Source organism: Puntigrus tetrazona, chromosome 7 (genome assembly GCF_018831695.1).
Source record: "Puntigrus tetrazona isolate hp1 chromosome 7, ASM1883169v1, whole genome shotgun sequence".
NCBI lineage: Eukaryota > Metazoa > Chordata > Actinopteri > Cypriniformes > Cyprinidae > Puntigrus > Puntigrus tetrazona.
The window spans coordinates 28333907-28350421 of NC_056705.1; the positions used below are offsets into that span (position 1 = coordinate 28333907).

At 38.4% G+C, this 16515-nt stretch overlaps 2 protein-coding genes across 6 annotated transcripts; both read left to right on the forward strand.

Annotated features, from left to right (window-relative positions):
- Nucleotides 1-129: 129 nt before the first annotated feature.
- On the forward strand, nucleotides 130-1929 carry leap2 (liver-expressed antimicrobial peptide 2). Its single transcript, XM_043244533.1, has 3 exons — nucleotides 130-284; nucleotides 695-864; nucleotides 947-1929. Exons 1-3 carry the CDS (start codon nucleotides 216-218, stop codon nucleotides 984-986), a joined length of 279 nt encoding a protein of 92 aa, XP_043100468.1. The 5' UTR covers nucleotides 130-215; the 3' UTR covers nucleotides 987-1929.
- Nucleotides 1930-3416: 1487 nt separating this feature from the next.
- phka1a (phosphorylase kinase, alpha 1a (muscle)) lies at nucleotides 3417-16490 on the forward strand. 5 transcript variants are annotated; one of them, XM_043244527.1, is made up of 34 exons: nucleotides 3417-3437; nucleotides 3860-3991; nucleotides 4629-4787; nucleotides 5137-5184; nucleotides 5954-6122; nucleotides 6564-6646; nucleotides 6768-6848; nucleotides 7471-7569; nucleotides 7674-7820; nucleotides 7891-7944; nucleotides 8068-8190; nucleotides 8335-8430; nucleotides 8517-8624; nucleotides 8725-8803; nucleotides 8890-9024; nucleotides 9271-9380; nucleotides 9615-9759; nucleotides 9866-9944; nucleotides 10038-10201; nucleotides 10911-11081; nucleotides 11441-11529; nucleotides 11616-11761; nucleotides 11872-12025; nucleotides 12212-12291; nucleotides 12382-12460; nucleotides 13120-13249; nucleotides 13351-13452; nucleotides 13537-13652; nucleotides 13781-13819; nucleotides 14157-14201; nucleotides 14912-15076; nucleotides 15199-15252; nucleotides 15349-15549; nucleotides 15638-16490. In XM_043244527.1, exons 2-34 carry the CDS (start codon nucleotides 3914-3916, stop codon nucleotides 15809-15811), a joined length of 3702 nt encoding a protein of 1233 aa, XP_043100462.1. In that variant the 5' UTR covers nucleotides 3417-3437; nucleotides 3860-3913; the 3' UTR covers nucleotides 15812-16490. The 5 variants fall into 5 exon arrangements, with proteins under 5 accessions (XP_043100462.1, XP_043100467.1, XP_043100464.1 ...); XM_043244529.1 differs by lacking the exon at nucleotides 3417-3437 and adding an exon at nucleotides 3444-3669; XM_043244530.1 differs by lacking the exon at nucleotides 3417-3437 and adding an exon at nucleotides 3700-3718.
- Nucleotides 16491-16515: the final 25 nt, after the last annotated feature.

The following is a 16515-nucleotide window of genomic DNA, read 5'->3' on the forward strand; positions in this document are numbered from 1 at the left end:
TATTCAAATGGCAAACATTAAGCAAACATGTGCCACATCTGGGAACGAAACAGCAGAGAGACAGAGGCAGAGAAAGAGAAAGAGAGAGAGGGAGAGAGGGATGAGGGAGAGTCTCTCTTCTGCTGACCGGAGGGTATATAAGACAGTACATCGTCTCTGTCGTCAGTGTCGCTGTGAGCTCACTGTTACAGCTACTGAAACATTTCTCGTTCAGCATGCAGGGTCACAATCACAGAGGGGCTCTTCTCGCCTGGTGCCTTGTGTTTTTGGTGTTTGTCCAGCAGGTAATTATGACTTTTTTTATATTTTTAATATTTGAAAAATTCAGCTGTTCACAGCTTCGTAAATGCTTGACTTTTGACACTTGGGAATCTTTTCTTCATACTTCAGATCACCTAAAATAGTACATTATTAACCTGTACTATTCAAATCAGAAATTACATGAAGTGTCATATGTTTATATTATTGCTTAGTGTTTTTAAATGCTATATTTAGGGTATATGCTATTTTAAAGTATCCACGATGCTATCGAATTTCATTTTGTTTTACTTGAAGTCGGGGAAATAGCATGACGTACTAATTGCAGTCAAGCTTATGAAACATAACTTCCTCTAAGTTGTAGAATTTGATCTGTTTTATGAAACAGATCATATGTTTTATTAGAGCGGAGCTCGTGACGCATCGTGTGTTTCAGGTGCACTGCAATCCTGTGCCAAAGTCGGACACACCTTCGGCTTCTGCGCAGGAAGGTCAAAGGTCACCGAAGAGAACAGCTCGAATGACCCCGTTATGGAGAATCATGGGTACCAAACCTCACGGCGCCTACTGCCAGAACAACCACGAGTGCTCGACAGGAATATGCAGGTGAATGCATTTTCATAACCTTTTTTTTTTTGTCGAATGGGAAATGTCAGAACAGATTCTCAAGTTTTATTTGGTTCCACAGGAAAGGCCACTGTTCCTACAGCCAACCGATTAATTCTTAAAATGAAGACTCCTTCCTTCTCTGATCTGACGTTTCCACACCATCGTGCACGACGAGAGCTTGATTCAGTGAGCAACAGGAGGCAACCGAATGTGCAATGCAGTTAATCATCAGTTAGACATATATTAAGCCACAAATGAGGCAATAGGTAATGTTCTGCAAGATTATGCTTATCATAAGGTACATAACACGTGGACTCTTTTGAGAGAGCAAAGAAATTCAACATAAACCTCATAATCCACCTGCTGTATAAAAGAAGCATTACGAGCGGGTTTTTTTCGATAGACATATTACAGGTGGTGCTGGGAAGGTGATACAGTGCATGTTTTAGGTCAGTTTCCCTGAACCAGATTAAGTCCAGTCCCCGTCCTGGATGTCCATAGATCAGAGTGTGCTAATAGCTCATCTCAGGACTAAGCTTAGTCCAAACATGGAAACTGGTCTGTAGTATTAGATCATGTTACTTGTAAGCTATATATGTAAGTGTAGGCAAACGTGTCTGCTAGTGCCTTAGCTCAACCCAAATGTCGTTGAACCAAAGCTAGTTAGGAGAAAAAGGGACAGAGAAAGTGCAAAGGTTGCCATTATTGATTGTGCCTAGATATTATTAACCATTTGCCTCCATCCTTAGCCTTTATTTGTTTGCTCACGTTTGTTTTATTTAATTTTAGACTCATTTACCTGTCACTATTTATGTTTGTTATATACAAGCGTCTCCACCTCATCTCATATCAGGATTTACAAGCATCGTTTCAGTATGAGACTACTTATTTATTGTATTTCTCTTTTCATTTTGTATGACTCAACAGTTCATTTAAAGCTCTTTTTTATGTATCTGACTATATATATATCACTATTAGATTTATACGTTATATTTACTGTACTGTAACTTTATATAAGTGGACTTTGAGGTTCTGAAATAAAACATGTTCTGAGAAAATGGCTTTTATGTGATCAACTCCATTTATTGCATTGACAATTGCACGGTTCAGTGCACTTTTCTGCACTTCCAGGAAAAACCATACAATCTACAGCGCATTTAAAAATGTAGAAATTTGCAATTTTCTCCAGAATAGTTGGACGCCAGTCATTGCTATAGATGTGTAAAGCAAGCCTCTGTGGTGTGATCAGGGTTTCTGAGCTGAGACCAGAGACACATGCAGAGCAAATGCAGCTATTTGGCTGATACAGTAGACCTCAACGAGGTTAGCCAAGCATGTGCAGTGCAGACTGGGGACTAATGTTCAGAGACATATAAATCTTGAAGAGTTGATAACAAAAGTAAAATTACACTTTTCAAAAGGCACTTCTCTGTCATTGGCGGTTTTATTGCCAGACAGATAGATGAAGAGATATTGCGATCACGGCATATGAAGTCATATGGTGACGTATTGAAGATTTTGAGCAGCAGGTCAGCAGGTCAGCACTCGGTGTGCTGTTCACGCTCACTCTGAGTGACAGAGAAGAACCCTAGCTAGTGATCAGTGTCACTTCCCCTGAGCAGAGTAAATGCTAAACACTGGTAGGTGACCCATACCATACTTATAAAGAGCACTGAAAATATGCTTTCTAAACGGTAAAAAAATACTGTAGTTTTAAAAATGTCACAGTAAAAACTGTTGGCTAATGGTAAGTTCTCTTACTATTTTCATGCAGAGTTCATGCTGTATGTATGCATGCTTACTGCATAGTTTTAGTGTCACGTGTTACCATAAATGTGTTTTGAGCGTACGAACCTGTGCACCTTACTTAAGTTCGTGGAAATGATACATGTCGACTTTAATTTGTCATTTGGCTTTCTTTTTATCACCTTATGATGATATAGTAAAGTGGTGTGGCTTTTTTAATTTTATTTGTCCTGTAAATAACAGTTTGTAAACTGAAAGGTTTACAAGCTTAAATTTGTATGGTTGGAAATCTGTTAAAGATGTGGCTATACTGCCCCTAAGTGGACATGTGCGATACACATCTCTATGATATTAATGATGAAAAATAAATAAATAAAAAATAAACAAACTACACAAAAAAGTAAATACAGTACGCAAACCTTTGGTGACTTTTTTGCAAAGGAAAATAACTGAGCATTGCTTTAAATGTTGATGCATGTAAAAAAACAGATTCATGTTATTTTTAATGACAATAATACTACTGATGATTTACAGTGTACTTGCTGTTATAATCATAATAGCAAGAAAATAACCCATTACTCCACATAAATGTATTGAGTGACATAAATTAAAAACAAACAAGTTGCCAGGGGGGTGATTCATTAACATGAACATCAACAGTTTAGCTTAAATGCGGGGATTTGCGGCACCAATTACATTATTAACCGTTGAATCAGTGAACGTTTAGCTCTCTTCTTAACGGTCTTCACACGCGCGTCTGCACGCAGATGACGTCAGAACGGGACGTGCTCTCTCTTTTAACAAGATGTGGTTTAATCTTCGAGGTGAACGTTTTAGCCAATTTTTTCCACCACCCTAAGCTTTCACAAAGCAGTTCATAAGCGGGTTTCCTTAAAAGCAGTTCGCCGCTCTGCTGCGTGACACGGGTCGAGCTCGCTGGTGTTATTTTGAAAAGTAGGAAGATCCTCCCAGCAGACTGTAACTGGCTTCGGTGTAATCGCGAGCGTGTGCACGAGCAGTTTACTTTCCTTCCGGATTTTGCCTTTACGTGACCAGGTTTGTTTATATCCACTCAATCTAGTCGAGCTTTGTCGGGGGAAAACAGGTATTATAAACAGCGCGCGAGCGGGTCTCCGCGTTTGGTCGCGCCGCGGGAGCGTCTCCGGACACCGCGCAGCCGCTGGACAAGTTTCTGTCCTGTTCGTCCGGCTCAGCTCCTCTTAATATTCGTGTTGGTGTATTGCAGGAGGATGTTAGCGGGTTTTTGAAGCGTAAAAGGTGTCACTCGCTGAGAGCTGAAATGAGGAGTCGCAGCAATTCTGGAGTTAAACTTGACAACTACGCGCGGATCGTCAATCAGACTATTCTGCGTCACCAAGTGAGTGTGTGCATGGACCCCTTCAGACCCCCTCAGACCCCTTCAGCGGCTGGTGCTTCACTGAACAGTTGCTGCTTTTACTAAACATGTCTGCGTTCACGCTTTTATGATGATGATTTCGATCTGCAACAGTTCTTGGATTGTTGTGTTGAAAAATTACTGTATGCACATACGAAAAAAATAAAGTCTTCACCTATATTACATACCAGGATAGTGCTTTTTGCAACAAAAAATGTGTTAATTACTGATTTATCTTGATTTATTTAATTATAGGGCTAGTTTCACACAAAGGGCTTACACTAGCCAGGATTAGGCAATAGTTTAATCTGAACATTTGTGTCTTTTGGTTTAGGGTGGAAACGTTACAGGTGTGCATCCCGAGGAAAAAGACACAGATTTTTTTTTTATGAAGATCAGTCTTCAAATTTCGGCTTAGCCTTTTAGTCTGAGACTGGGCGTAAGCCTTGTCTGTGAGACTGGGGGATAGACTGTGTATGTGTGTGTATGTATTTATGTATTTAGATGTGTGTTTGCGTTTTAGGTGGTACAAGAAATGCTTATTATATGTATTTATTATACATATTGTGTAGTACGTGGAGCTCTGTGTAGTTTTAACTAGCTGAATTTTAACTTGTAGGATCCAGTGACAGGTTTGTTGCCAGCCAGCAAAGAGCAGCCTGATGCCTGGGTGAGAGACAATGTTTACAGCATCCTGTCTGTCTGGGCTCTCAGTTTGGCTTACAGGAAGAATGCAGACCGTGATGAAGACAAGGCTAAAGCCTATGAGCTTGAGCAGGTACAATTTGGGATTTTTTTTTCTCTCTGTGTTACCTAAATGAATGTTCAGAGCCCTTTGGGTACTCTTACATTCTATCATACCAAAATATTCACCAGTGCAATGTTTTATTTACTTTCATTAATGTATTTTATTTATGTTTTTTGAAGAAAGGTCAGTTGTCTTTTCATAACTGCGTGTGAGTGTGTCAGTCTATCTAAGCTGCCTCTGTACAGTGGCTCTGAAGTGTCTCGTTACTCTTGCCTGTGCTATTAAATGAAGAGCTGAAAGGTCACAGTTGAGCCTGTGTCCATGTGTTGTTTTTGGAGGCAGTCTGTGTGTCTTGATCTCCTTTTTTATCTTCTTTCAGAGTGTAGTGAAGTTAATGAGGGGAATTCTTCAATGCATCATGCGACAGGTACTACCCGCCATTAACCCTCAGCCTCCACACTACATTCTTAATAAATGAAAAAGATAGTGTAGTATGACAATAACAAGACCTGTCTGTATATCCCAAAACATGCATTTATAGCAACTTCTGTTTTATTTACCTTTCTGCCTATAATTCAGGCCATAAGCTAATAAACATGCTTGCATACACTACTACCCCTCTGAAGTTTGGGGTCGGTATGATTTTTCTTTTTTTTTTCTAAAGAAATTAATAATTTTATTCTGTATTCCCTCAATTTAAATAAATGCTGTTCTTTTAAATTCATTAAAGAATCTTGAAAATATTAGTGCTGGACAACGGATTAATATTCAGATCCCAAAATAAAAGTTTTTGTTTTCTTTTGTATACATACTGTGTATATATATTGAAAAAATGCATATTTTGGATGCAGTTAATTACAATTAATCTTTATCCAGCACTGGAAAATATATATTTTACTTTTAACAGTTAACTATTCTTTAACCTTGATAGTAAGAAATGTTTATTGAGCACCAAAGTGTTTGTACTCTTTTTTTTTTTTAATCAAATAAATGCAGCCTTGGTGAGCATAAGCGATTTTCAAAAACAAAAAAAAAACATACATCAAACCTTTGAACTGCCGTGTACATGCAACTGTGCACACAAATATACAAAGGTGCGTACAAGCAATCTGTCAGTCTCGTACACACCCACTTCAGTGTGACACTTTGTCTGAAGTGTTCCTTTGTGCTCTGAAGTGCTCTCTCTTTTAATGCAGTTGGACAAAGTGGAGAAGTTCAAATACAGTAAGAGCACTTTGGACAGCCTCCATGCCAAGTACAACATTAAGACCTGTGCCATTGTGGTGGGTGACAGGGAATGGGGGCATCTCCAGCTCGACGCTACCTCGGTCTACCTTCTCTTCCTGGCTCAGATGACTGCTTCAGGTACTGCAGGTCTCGCTTCAGAGCTCGCCTCTTAAGGGCATTCACATGTTTCTCACATCCTCCACAAATAATCGAATGAATAAAGATTGTTTAGTTTTTGATCAACATCAAATATGGTAAGCTGAGGTGCAAAGTTATTTTCTTTATGTTTGAGACAATTAAGCACAATGCAATCTAATTAATCCACCATGGATTACTTTTTGGATTAATCAAACAGACAGACTCTTAATTTTTGAGTTACCTGTATTGCTAATTCTTTTGACGATCAAAACCAATCCAAATGAAAGGGAAATAACCAACAATTTTTGTTGTGATTATACAGCCTTAAACTATGTATAACTAGTCATAGAAAACCTGCTATGGGAGGAATCTGATTGGACAGTTTTCTGAGCCTAGCATTAATCTCCCACATATCCTTTGCCATCTCTTGTGTCCTTTTAGGACTGCATATTGTGTACACTCAGGACGAGGTGGATGTGGTCCAAAATCTGCTGTTTTACGTTGAATCTGCGTACAAAGTGGCTGTAAGTAACTCAGTGTTGATCACATAGGCCTTAGATGTTTGTGTTTAAGTCATTTTAGTGTATAATTGACACTGTGTTTCTCTAACTGTGTGTCTCTAACTTTTCTCTTTTGTTTGTTCAGGACTATGGGATGTGGGAGAGAGGAGACAAAACCAATCAGGGGATCCCTGAACTCAATGCCAGCTCAATCGGGATGGCCAAAGTAAGTTTGATGAAATAAAACGGACAAAAGAAATGTCTCTCTCTCTCTTTCTCTCACACCCTTCCACGTAATGTTAGTCCTCTTCTGAGCAGCTGAGAATCCTCAGACTGGCATGATGGGGAGGGGGCGTTCATGCCGTTCACTCGTGAACATTTCATATTAACGTGACTCAATGTAACCTCAACACGGCCTCTGTGGTATTAATGTTCCTTCCCAGCTTTCCCTGCCAGCTTGTCATATTTGTTTGTTCCTATTGTGACACTTAACAGAAAGGTTCTAGTTGTTCTTTCTCTGTCCTAGAAGACCGAGTACCATTTTAAGGTCAGGACACTAGCCCTTAGCCTTCAATTAGTAAATATACTGGATTGAATTCAGAAAACCAGTAAAAAAAAAAAAAGTATAAATAAAAGAATAATAAATTGGGGAATCCTCAATGATCTTAACACTAAACATAAGAGTGAAGGTCGTGTCTGGCAGAGAAGGTTATCTCTAATTTGTTTTCTGTTGCCCCGGATTTCAGCACAGAGTCAATGAATATTAGCTTTGTTGTGCCCGTTGAATTGAGATTCTTGCCAGGACAGAATACTGTAACAGCCCCTGAATGGACTCTTTGTAACTGCAGGCAGCGCTCGAAGCCTTAGATGACTTGAATCTGTTTGGGGCCAAAGGGGGACCTGACTCTGTGGTTCATATCTTAGCAGATGATATCCAGCACTGTCAGGTCTGAATTTTCCTTTGCATGTGTATTTACAGCAGAATTGGATAAAAAAAAAAAAAAAAATTAAAATGATTACCATCTCCTTACTACCACATGTTCCTCTCTAGTCCATTCTGAGCTCCATGTTGCCCAGAGCTTCGACATCTAAAGAGGTGGATGCTGGCCTCCTGTCCATCATTTCATATCCAGCTTTTGCTGTGGAAGACATGGAGTTAGTCAATATCACTAAAGAGGAAATCATCTCCAAGCTCCAGGTCAGAACTTGATCTCAGACATGAGGAACTTATTTAACAGCTGTCTCACTCTCGATCTTTTTGTCTGTAGGGAAGATATGGCTGTTGTCGCTTCCTTAGAGATGGCCACAAGACTCCTAAAGAAGTAAGGATATCACATAGTATTTAATACATAGACAAATCTTGTCCAATAATCTAAATGAGTTTTAGATAAAATATTTAAAAGACATGTACTCTTTTTTTTTCTTCTTTTTTTTTCACCCAATAGGACCCAAACAGGCTATACTATGAATCTGCTGAGCTGAAGCTTTTTGAAAACATTGAATGTGAGTGGCCACTTTTCTGGACCTACCTTATCTTGGATGGCATCTTCATCAACAGTCCAGAACAGGTAATTCCTTTCATATTTGGAAATCTGAGTGATGTAAATGTGATAAGATGTTTTTTTATGAAACCTACACAGCGCTTGTGAGGGACGTAAAAATATGTGCTGCAGATGTGGGCAGGTTGTATTTCCACATTTCTGTCCTCTCAGGTTCAGGAGTATCGTGAAGCTCTGGAAGGTATCATGATCAAACAGAAAGATGGGATACGGCTGTTGCCTGAACTCTATAGTGTTCCTCCAGATAAGGTGAGAGTTTCCTAAATAACCAATTAAACTGATAACTATTTTATAAATCTGAATGAAATATCACTGTACTATTTACATTGTTTCAGGTGGATGAAGAGTATGTTAATCCACACACAGTGGAGAGGATCCCAATGGGAAAGTGCCCTTTGAAGTGGGGCCAGTCCCTTTATGTCCTGGGCAATCTTTTAGCAGAGGTGAAAAGTTATAGCTCATGTTTTTGCTACACCTCTTCCTCAAAAGCTTTGTACCAATTTATATTTGTGAAAGCATGATAATTACCTTTTTAATTTTTAGGGTTTTTTGGCTCCTGGAGAGATAGACCCTTTAAACCGCAGGTTCTCTACCATCCCTAAACCAGACGTTGTTGTACAGGGTAACCACTATTCCATATTTCGATATTTATTCCATATTATTGCATGTTTGAAATATACTCTGATGTTTGCATTTTGTTCTGACAAGTGTCCATCCTTGCTGAGAATGAGGATATTAAGACACTCCTGCAGAAGAATGGGATTGACGTGGAGACAGTGGCAGACATCCACCCCATCAGAGTGCAACCATCTCGAGTCCTCAGCCATATTTATGCTAGACTAGGTAGGATGTGGTTCACCATAAGGTCTCACTTGACACTTGTATGAAGAAATACAAAACATGCTATTATTTTTAACTAAATGCTCACAGTTTTAAGAAATATATTATTAGCGTATGTTTGACAAGATAATACTATTTTAGTCCTTCTGGGTGAATGTTTTTTCAAAGTAAATCTACACATACAATTCTTTTTCATGTCAGTGTTTATTTCATGTAATCAGGATGCATGTATGTTTATCTTTCTCTCAGGGCGTAATGAGAGACTGGGGCTGACCGGCAGGCCTTACCGTAGGATTGGTGTGTTAGGAACCTCCAAGCTGTACATCGTCCGCAACACCATGTTTAGCTTCACACCTCAGGTTCTTCATAATGTGTTGAAATAGGCATGTTTGAACCTTATGCTGACTTAGACAGCCACTGATTGTCATCCACCAGAAGGTCAAAAAAATAAGTAGGCAAGGCCACAGAAAGCCACAAAAGGATGGTCACAGCTTTTAAGATATACACATTTTTTAAAAATGTTTTCTATTATCACTTGTGTCTTAACACATTATTTGTCTTAATTTCTCTGGGTTTGTTACTTCCCTGTATAGTTCATAGATCATCAGCAGTTCTATCTGGCTCTAGACAACAAGATGATCGTGGAAATGTTGCGTACTGACCTGTCCTACCTCTCCTCTCGCTGGAGAATGACTGGCCGTCCTACCGTTACCTTTCCCATTTCCCAGACCATGCTTAGTGAGTGAAAACCTGCACCTCTCATAATGTAAAGTCATCAAAAAAAATGTTACATTTGAAGTGAGAAGTTTATTTTCCTTTATTTTTTGTGTGTGTTACTTCTTAGACCATGACCACACAGACTTGGACCCTGCTGTGCTGGCTACCCTTAAGAAACTACAGGATGGCTACTTTGGAGGAGCAAGGTTAGACAATGAGGCTATGAATTAAATGTAAAGTCATCAACAATAAATATTTAAGGACCAACTTGGTTTAGTTGCTGCTTTCAATTTTGCTAGGATCCAGACCGGCAAGTTATCCGAGTTCCTGACCACATCTTGTTGCGCTCACCTGAGCTTCCTCGATAGTGGTAAGACACGCTCCAATAGGAGCTGGGATGAAGATGATGATGTTGAGGACGGCTACTTTAGAGGTGCTGTGCATGACCTGACCTTCAATGATGGTAAGGGGAAAAATATCTAGATGAAGAGCTTATGTTTGACAATGACTTCTGAATTGGTCAAATACTGATGTTGGTCATTTTGGTGATGAAGTCTTTGATGTAGGGTAGTGATTTAAATAGTTTACATTTTATAAATTTCCTATTATGCTATTTATTAGGAATAATTAGCGTTTTCCTTTTTTAATTTTGTTACTGTACAGTATAGACTATATTTTAAGTTTTTATATTATTTATATTTTAAGTTTATTTTTTATCTGTTTAAGTCCAATCTTTAGAGGAAGCTTGAACTAAATGATCTAAACTGTTTCCTTCAGAAAATTCTTCATTATGCAAACTTTTACACATCTGTTTGTGTGAATGACTCTTCTGACTCTCTGACCCTTTGACTCTGGTTTACTTTGGCATCTCAACCTTTTTTCTCTGCCATCATTGCAAGTTGTGTTATCATTGCGATTGTTATGTTGATCATTTTCATTGGGCACTTGCAATGTGAAATCAGCGTTATGTTGCTCAAGATTTATGCATTTTTTATATATTTAATGCATTTGCATTTTATTCAAGGATGTGGCATTTCTGGTGAGGAATGAAACAAAGCACTGATTGATGTTTTTCTTGATTGTCTTGCTGTTTATGGTCGGCTCCGATCTATTAATCTCTCCTTTTCTCACGTCTTTCTTTAAAATCCCACCTCCTGATCCTTTTTTCTCAGATACAGATGATCTAGCACAATACCTAGACCAGTTGTTGACTGCAGCGGTGCCTCAGCAGGAGCTCAGAGTCGATGCACAGGCTAAAGGACTGAGTCGCTTCAAGGCTGCAGCCACAAAGACACGTGAGATGGTGTCTCTCATGAACAAAGCCAAGGAGCTCCAAATCCACAGTACGCTTAACTAATATCTACCACTACTGTGCTCAAACTGAAATATTACTTGTTGAAGGGTAATATTGAGGGATACAACAACTCATAATTGATCAACAACAATGAATTACAGAATTGATTAGCTTGGTCTTTTTGCTCTTATATCATTGCAGTAGTAAAAATGCAAGTATGGGAGAATGTTACATTAAAATGCTGGCAAGTAGATGATGACAGCATTGTCATTAAACCTTTTTAAAAAAAACAATAAAGGCTTAATAAAAATACAAAGAAACTGTGGTTTGATAGCAACATAAAATGAACTAGGTATCTGTCTAACAAGGCTTTTTTCCCTGTCTTTTTTGTTTCTTGTCCATTTTCAGATGTGAACATGTATCTTCCCAGTAAACTTTTCCACTCCCCTCAGCCTGCGCTTAATCTAAAAGATTTCCCAGGACAACGTACAAGTCATGTGTGTATTTGCGCACACACAAAGGATCTTTTAAAAATGCAAAACTGAGATGACACAAAACTTTTTAATACGTTTCATCTTCATAGAGTCCCAAGGTGCTTGTTTCCTCTGAGTGTAACCTACCTCGGGACACTAATGGCGACATTGACTACAGTGGTCTAGTCCAGACGCTTAATGATACTCAGAGCCTTCATGACCAGGCCGACATCCTCTACATCCTTTTCAAAGACAAGTAAATGCCTTGCCATGTTTGAATCAGCGTTATACAAGTTACATAGTCTACATAGTTGTTTTGTTTTCTATTCATTTCTAATGTGTCATGTTCTAATGTGTGTTTCACAGGGGAATGGATTGGGATACTCAGCTGCACGGGAAAGTCACCACTGTCAAGAGTTTGCTGGTGGAGCTGTATGAGAAGGCAGGAGATCTGCGTTGCTGGGATCTCATCCGTATGATTTCAGGCATGCTCCGCAAGAAAGTGGAGGAACTGGACTGGGTAAAGATCTAAATGCAGGCTTGTGGAAATGAAACTGTAACATCAGCTCATATTTGCATTTGACATATCCAAGCAATGTCACATATGCTCATTTTGTTAGATTTGTACTCTAAATTCACAGGATGTGTTTACATTGTATTTCCTTCATGAATTGTTCTGTATTTTGACTGATGGTCATGTTTGTAGGCCTGCTCAGATTTGTTGGCCCATCAAAAGCACTTGACTGTGGGTTTACCACCGGAGCCCAGAGAGAAGACCATTACGGCGTGAGTTTTTATAGTCATTCAGAGTGCAAATGACCAAAAAATGCTGCTCTATATTGTTAGCATGTGGTTGTTCTGGATGTTTCTCTGCAGGCCTTTGCCTCCTGACCAACTGGCTTTACTTATTGATCAAGCCAGCGAAAACAACATCACTGTTGCCATCCTCACACAGGTAACATTGTGTAACAAATATACTCTGATTTGACAACACCGTTCAAGAGTTTGGGGACTGCAAAAATTCCTTTAAAATTAAGAATGCATTATATTGTTCTTGCAAAAGATTTTTAGTTCATAGAAATGCATAGTTTCTTTCAAAAACACAAAAAACAACCCTAAACTTATGAACAGTAGTTTCTGAAAATTCTTTGACCAAGCAAACACAGAATCTGTAAAATTTATGAGACTATTATGTATATATTAATGGAGCACATATTCATCAAATTAGCCAAAATATTTTAGAAACATCTTAAATTATTTTAAGCTTTCTATAATATTCTGTGCGTAATGATTCTATTCAGGCCTCGCTTATAAAATGTCATAATGTATTTACGGCCCTGATAACAATTAAATTAAATACAACTTTTTCAATAAACTATTAATTTGCTGCTTATTAATAGTTATTAAGGTAGTTGTTAAGTTTAGGAGTTGATTAGGGCAGAATATGTTCTTGATAAGTACTAATAAACGGCCAATATGTTAGTAATAGGCATGCTAATAATCAAATTATTAGTGACAATTGGTCCCTATACTAGAGTGTTTTTTTTGACCGTTTAATTTGTGTGAGATCAGTTTTGTTTTCAAAAGAAGTATTTGTTTTTGTGTATGCATTAGGAGATTATAGTGTACCTAGCAATGATCATCCGAACACAGCCCAGTTTGTTCAGTGAGATGTTTCGACTGAGAATTGGCCTCATCATTCAAGTTATGGCAACTGAGTTGGCCCAGTCTCTAAACTGCTCAGGTACTGCATTTATCATTTACTATGTATGCATAGAGCATTTTAGGATATTTAAGAATGTGCTTTTCATGTGCTAAGCAAAAAATATGTCTTATGTGTCAAAGGCGAGGAGGCAACTGAGAGTCTGATGAAACTGAGTCCCTCTGAGTTGAAGAATCTTCTCCACCACATTTTGAGTGGCAAAGAATTTGGTGTTCAGAGAAGTGGTAAGTGGTGAATTACTGTAGTTGGTGTAAAAATGTAAGTGTAGCATTGATATTGATTGGTCTGGGTGTCTTGGATGTGTTCAGTTCGTTCTGTTGAGCCCGGCGCCAGTCCTGTCATCTCCATCCACGAGGTTGGCAATGTTGGTGCTACCAAGAGTGAGCGTGCAGGCATCAGCAAACTGAAGAGTGACATGAAGATGGTAGGTGACCATGCATTCAGACTGAAGAAATAAAAACAAACAAGGGCCAAATATTAAAAAAGCACAATTAGATGAATTTGACCATATATGACGTGACTCTATGTTTAAAAGCTTTTAAATATTTTCAGCTGGAAGAACTTCGACTGTCTTGGTCGATCCAAAGTAAGGTGATGTGTCTAATGAGCTGTGACACAGTCTCATGTACTGATCTAATCTCAAATTAAGTTCAGAAACTTCAAAAAGTCAAGATACAAACTGACATTAGTTGCTTAATTTGGTGGGTTAATTATTGTAATGCTGTGGGAGGAAATCCATGCTACATATGAAGTTTGAATCCTTGTGACACATGAGGGAGAATATATGGGTTTCCGGGGATCTAAAGGTGCATGGCGAGGTGTTTAATTCCACAGGTGATTTGAACATAATTGCTGAATGAGGCTCAAAAGATTTTTGCCATGTAGGAAGTTCAGAAAACTTAATGTGCCCATTTTTTCCTCTTTGCAGACATTTTCAGGTCAATCATTGGACACTGAGCACATGGAGTCAGGGGTAAGTTCTTTAAAAGTCATTGAAAAGTTAAACAAGTGTGGTAAACTAATAAAATTCAGATCGACATGTCCTCTGTGTTTAAAGTTGCACACTTGCAAACTTTTTTAACTCTGAAATTTTAAATTAAGATTAAAAGATTTCTGGTCATGTGACTGTGATATAGTTAATTTTGGTCTTTTTAGTTGTACTTGGGCATTAAAATTCATAAAAGTTAGCCTACAAAAATGCATAATCCCTGCACACATTCTTTGGCCAAGAAATACAAAGTTATTATAAAAAACATTCCCGCCACCTGTCATTAATGACGTTCCCATATACCAGGATGTTACTTCCCATAACCATGTTATTAAATCAGTTCAAACTTGAAAATTGAAAACTTGTCGGTAATACCAGATTGAAGTCACATGCTTTCCCAGTCACCAGATCAAGGTTGTTGATCTCTCAAGATATACATTTTCTTCATGTATTGGAGAAATTATAGCATGTGTATATAAATGGAGCAAGTAAGTTTGCAATATACAAATCCACTCTTCAATACTTGTATGACAGCTGTTCTGAAGGCAAAGGGGTATCTTACTTGTGATTTAGTTCTTAAGTGAACAGCTGTTTTTATTAGTTGTCTAATAGGCGTAATATAAAGGTGCACCACTATATGTCAGACTACCAAGCAGTTTGCAGATTTTTAACCTGTGCTAATACGTGACTTACAGAGGTCGTCCCGGGTGCCTTCAATTGATGCATTTGACGGCTCAATTAGTGTTGGTACATCCCGGGACAGTCGGCAGGGCCAGTGGCTGCGCAGAAGACGGCTTGATGGTGCCCTCAACAGAGTTCCTGTTGGCTTCTATCAAAAAGTCTGGAAGATTCTGCAAAAGGTTGGGAGAATTTGAGCGGAATTTGTTATGCTAATAACATTAAATAGACTGTAAAAAAAATGGCAAAACTTTTTATGCAGAATTGACCGTTAATTTATTGTTTGTTTGTTTTTTGCCCACAGTGTCATGGCCTTTCGATAGAAGGCTTTGTGCTTCCATCTTCTACTACAAGAGAGGTTTAGGACCATTAAAAGTGTCTTAAAATCATTCCACAAGTTCCTCTCATTGTTTTCTGTAACATTGGCTGTATCTCTCTATCTATCTCTCTCTAGATGACCCCGGGTGAGATTAAGTTTGCGGTACATGTGGAAAGGGTGCTGAACCGTGTTCCTCAGCCTGAATATAGACAGCTTCTGGTCGAGGGGATCCTGGTACTTACGATGCTGGCTGATGTGGACATTCAAAGCATTGGCAGCATCATCCACATAGAGAAGATTGTTCACATTGCCAATGACATGTTCTACAAGGACCAGGTATGGAAAAAGGTTTTTAGTAACATGATTTCACTTGGTATTTATTATTGTCAGATGTTAATCAATTTCCTTTCTCTCGGCCCTGCAGAAGGATCTTGGTGCAGAGGACCGTATTTTAGAAAAGGATCACTCGACGGGCATCTGCCGGCTCCTGTATGATACTGCACCCAGCGGTCGCTTCGGCACCATGACTTACCTCACTAAAGCTGTGGCAACCTACGTCCAGGACTTCCTGCCCAGTGGCGCCTGTACTGTACAGTGATCGCAAAGTTTTTAAATAGTCTAGTTTTTATTGTACAGAGAAAGAGACCGCTATTTTAGAGAAGTAATTTAGGTGTTTGTGTGAGTTTGTGTTGAGTGTGAAAGCAAAATCTGCAACCATTTTAAACAAGAATGAATAAACTTGTCGAACAAATGCTTCATTAGGTCCTTTATATCAGTTTTTAATAGACCTTAGTAAGGGTAGCTGACTACATTTAATTTTCGACAGGAATGGAAACCGTGTGTTCAATGTTGTTTAACAACATGTTGAAAATGTGTCCTTTGAGCGGTTATCAAGACTGTAAATCTGTCCTTTTAGGTTAGTTTTTACTGAACTTCCCATCAATAAAGTGTCTAACTGTGGGCTGTTAAGCACAGAGGTTTTGTTCTTTGGATTTTGTTTGCCCACACATAAATGAAGAGCTACATAAACTAATGTATAGTTACATTTACAACTAATTAACAGAGATGTGACTACTTGTGTATAGTATTTAACATCAGTTGTGTTTTAGGCTTGCATCTGTGGTCTTTACAACTTTGTTACAAGCCAGTAGTACAATTTTGCATGTACCTTAAAAAGCTATATATTAAGGGTAACTTTTATTTATTTTGCTTACAATGTAATAAATTACAACTTAATCAAAAGGCATTTTAATTGAAATAAAAAGATTTTACTTGAATAAGGCATTTTGCGAGTTTTTGTCA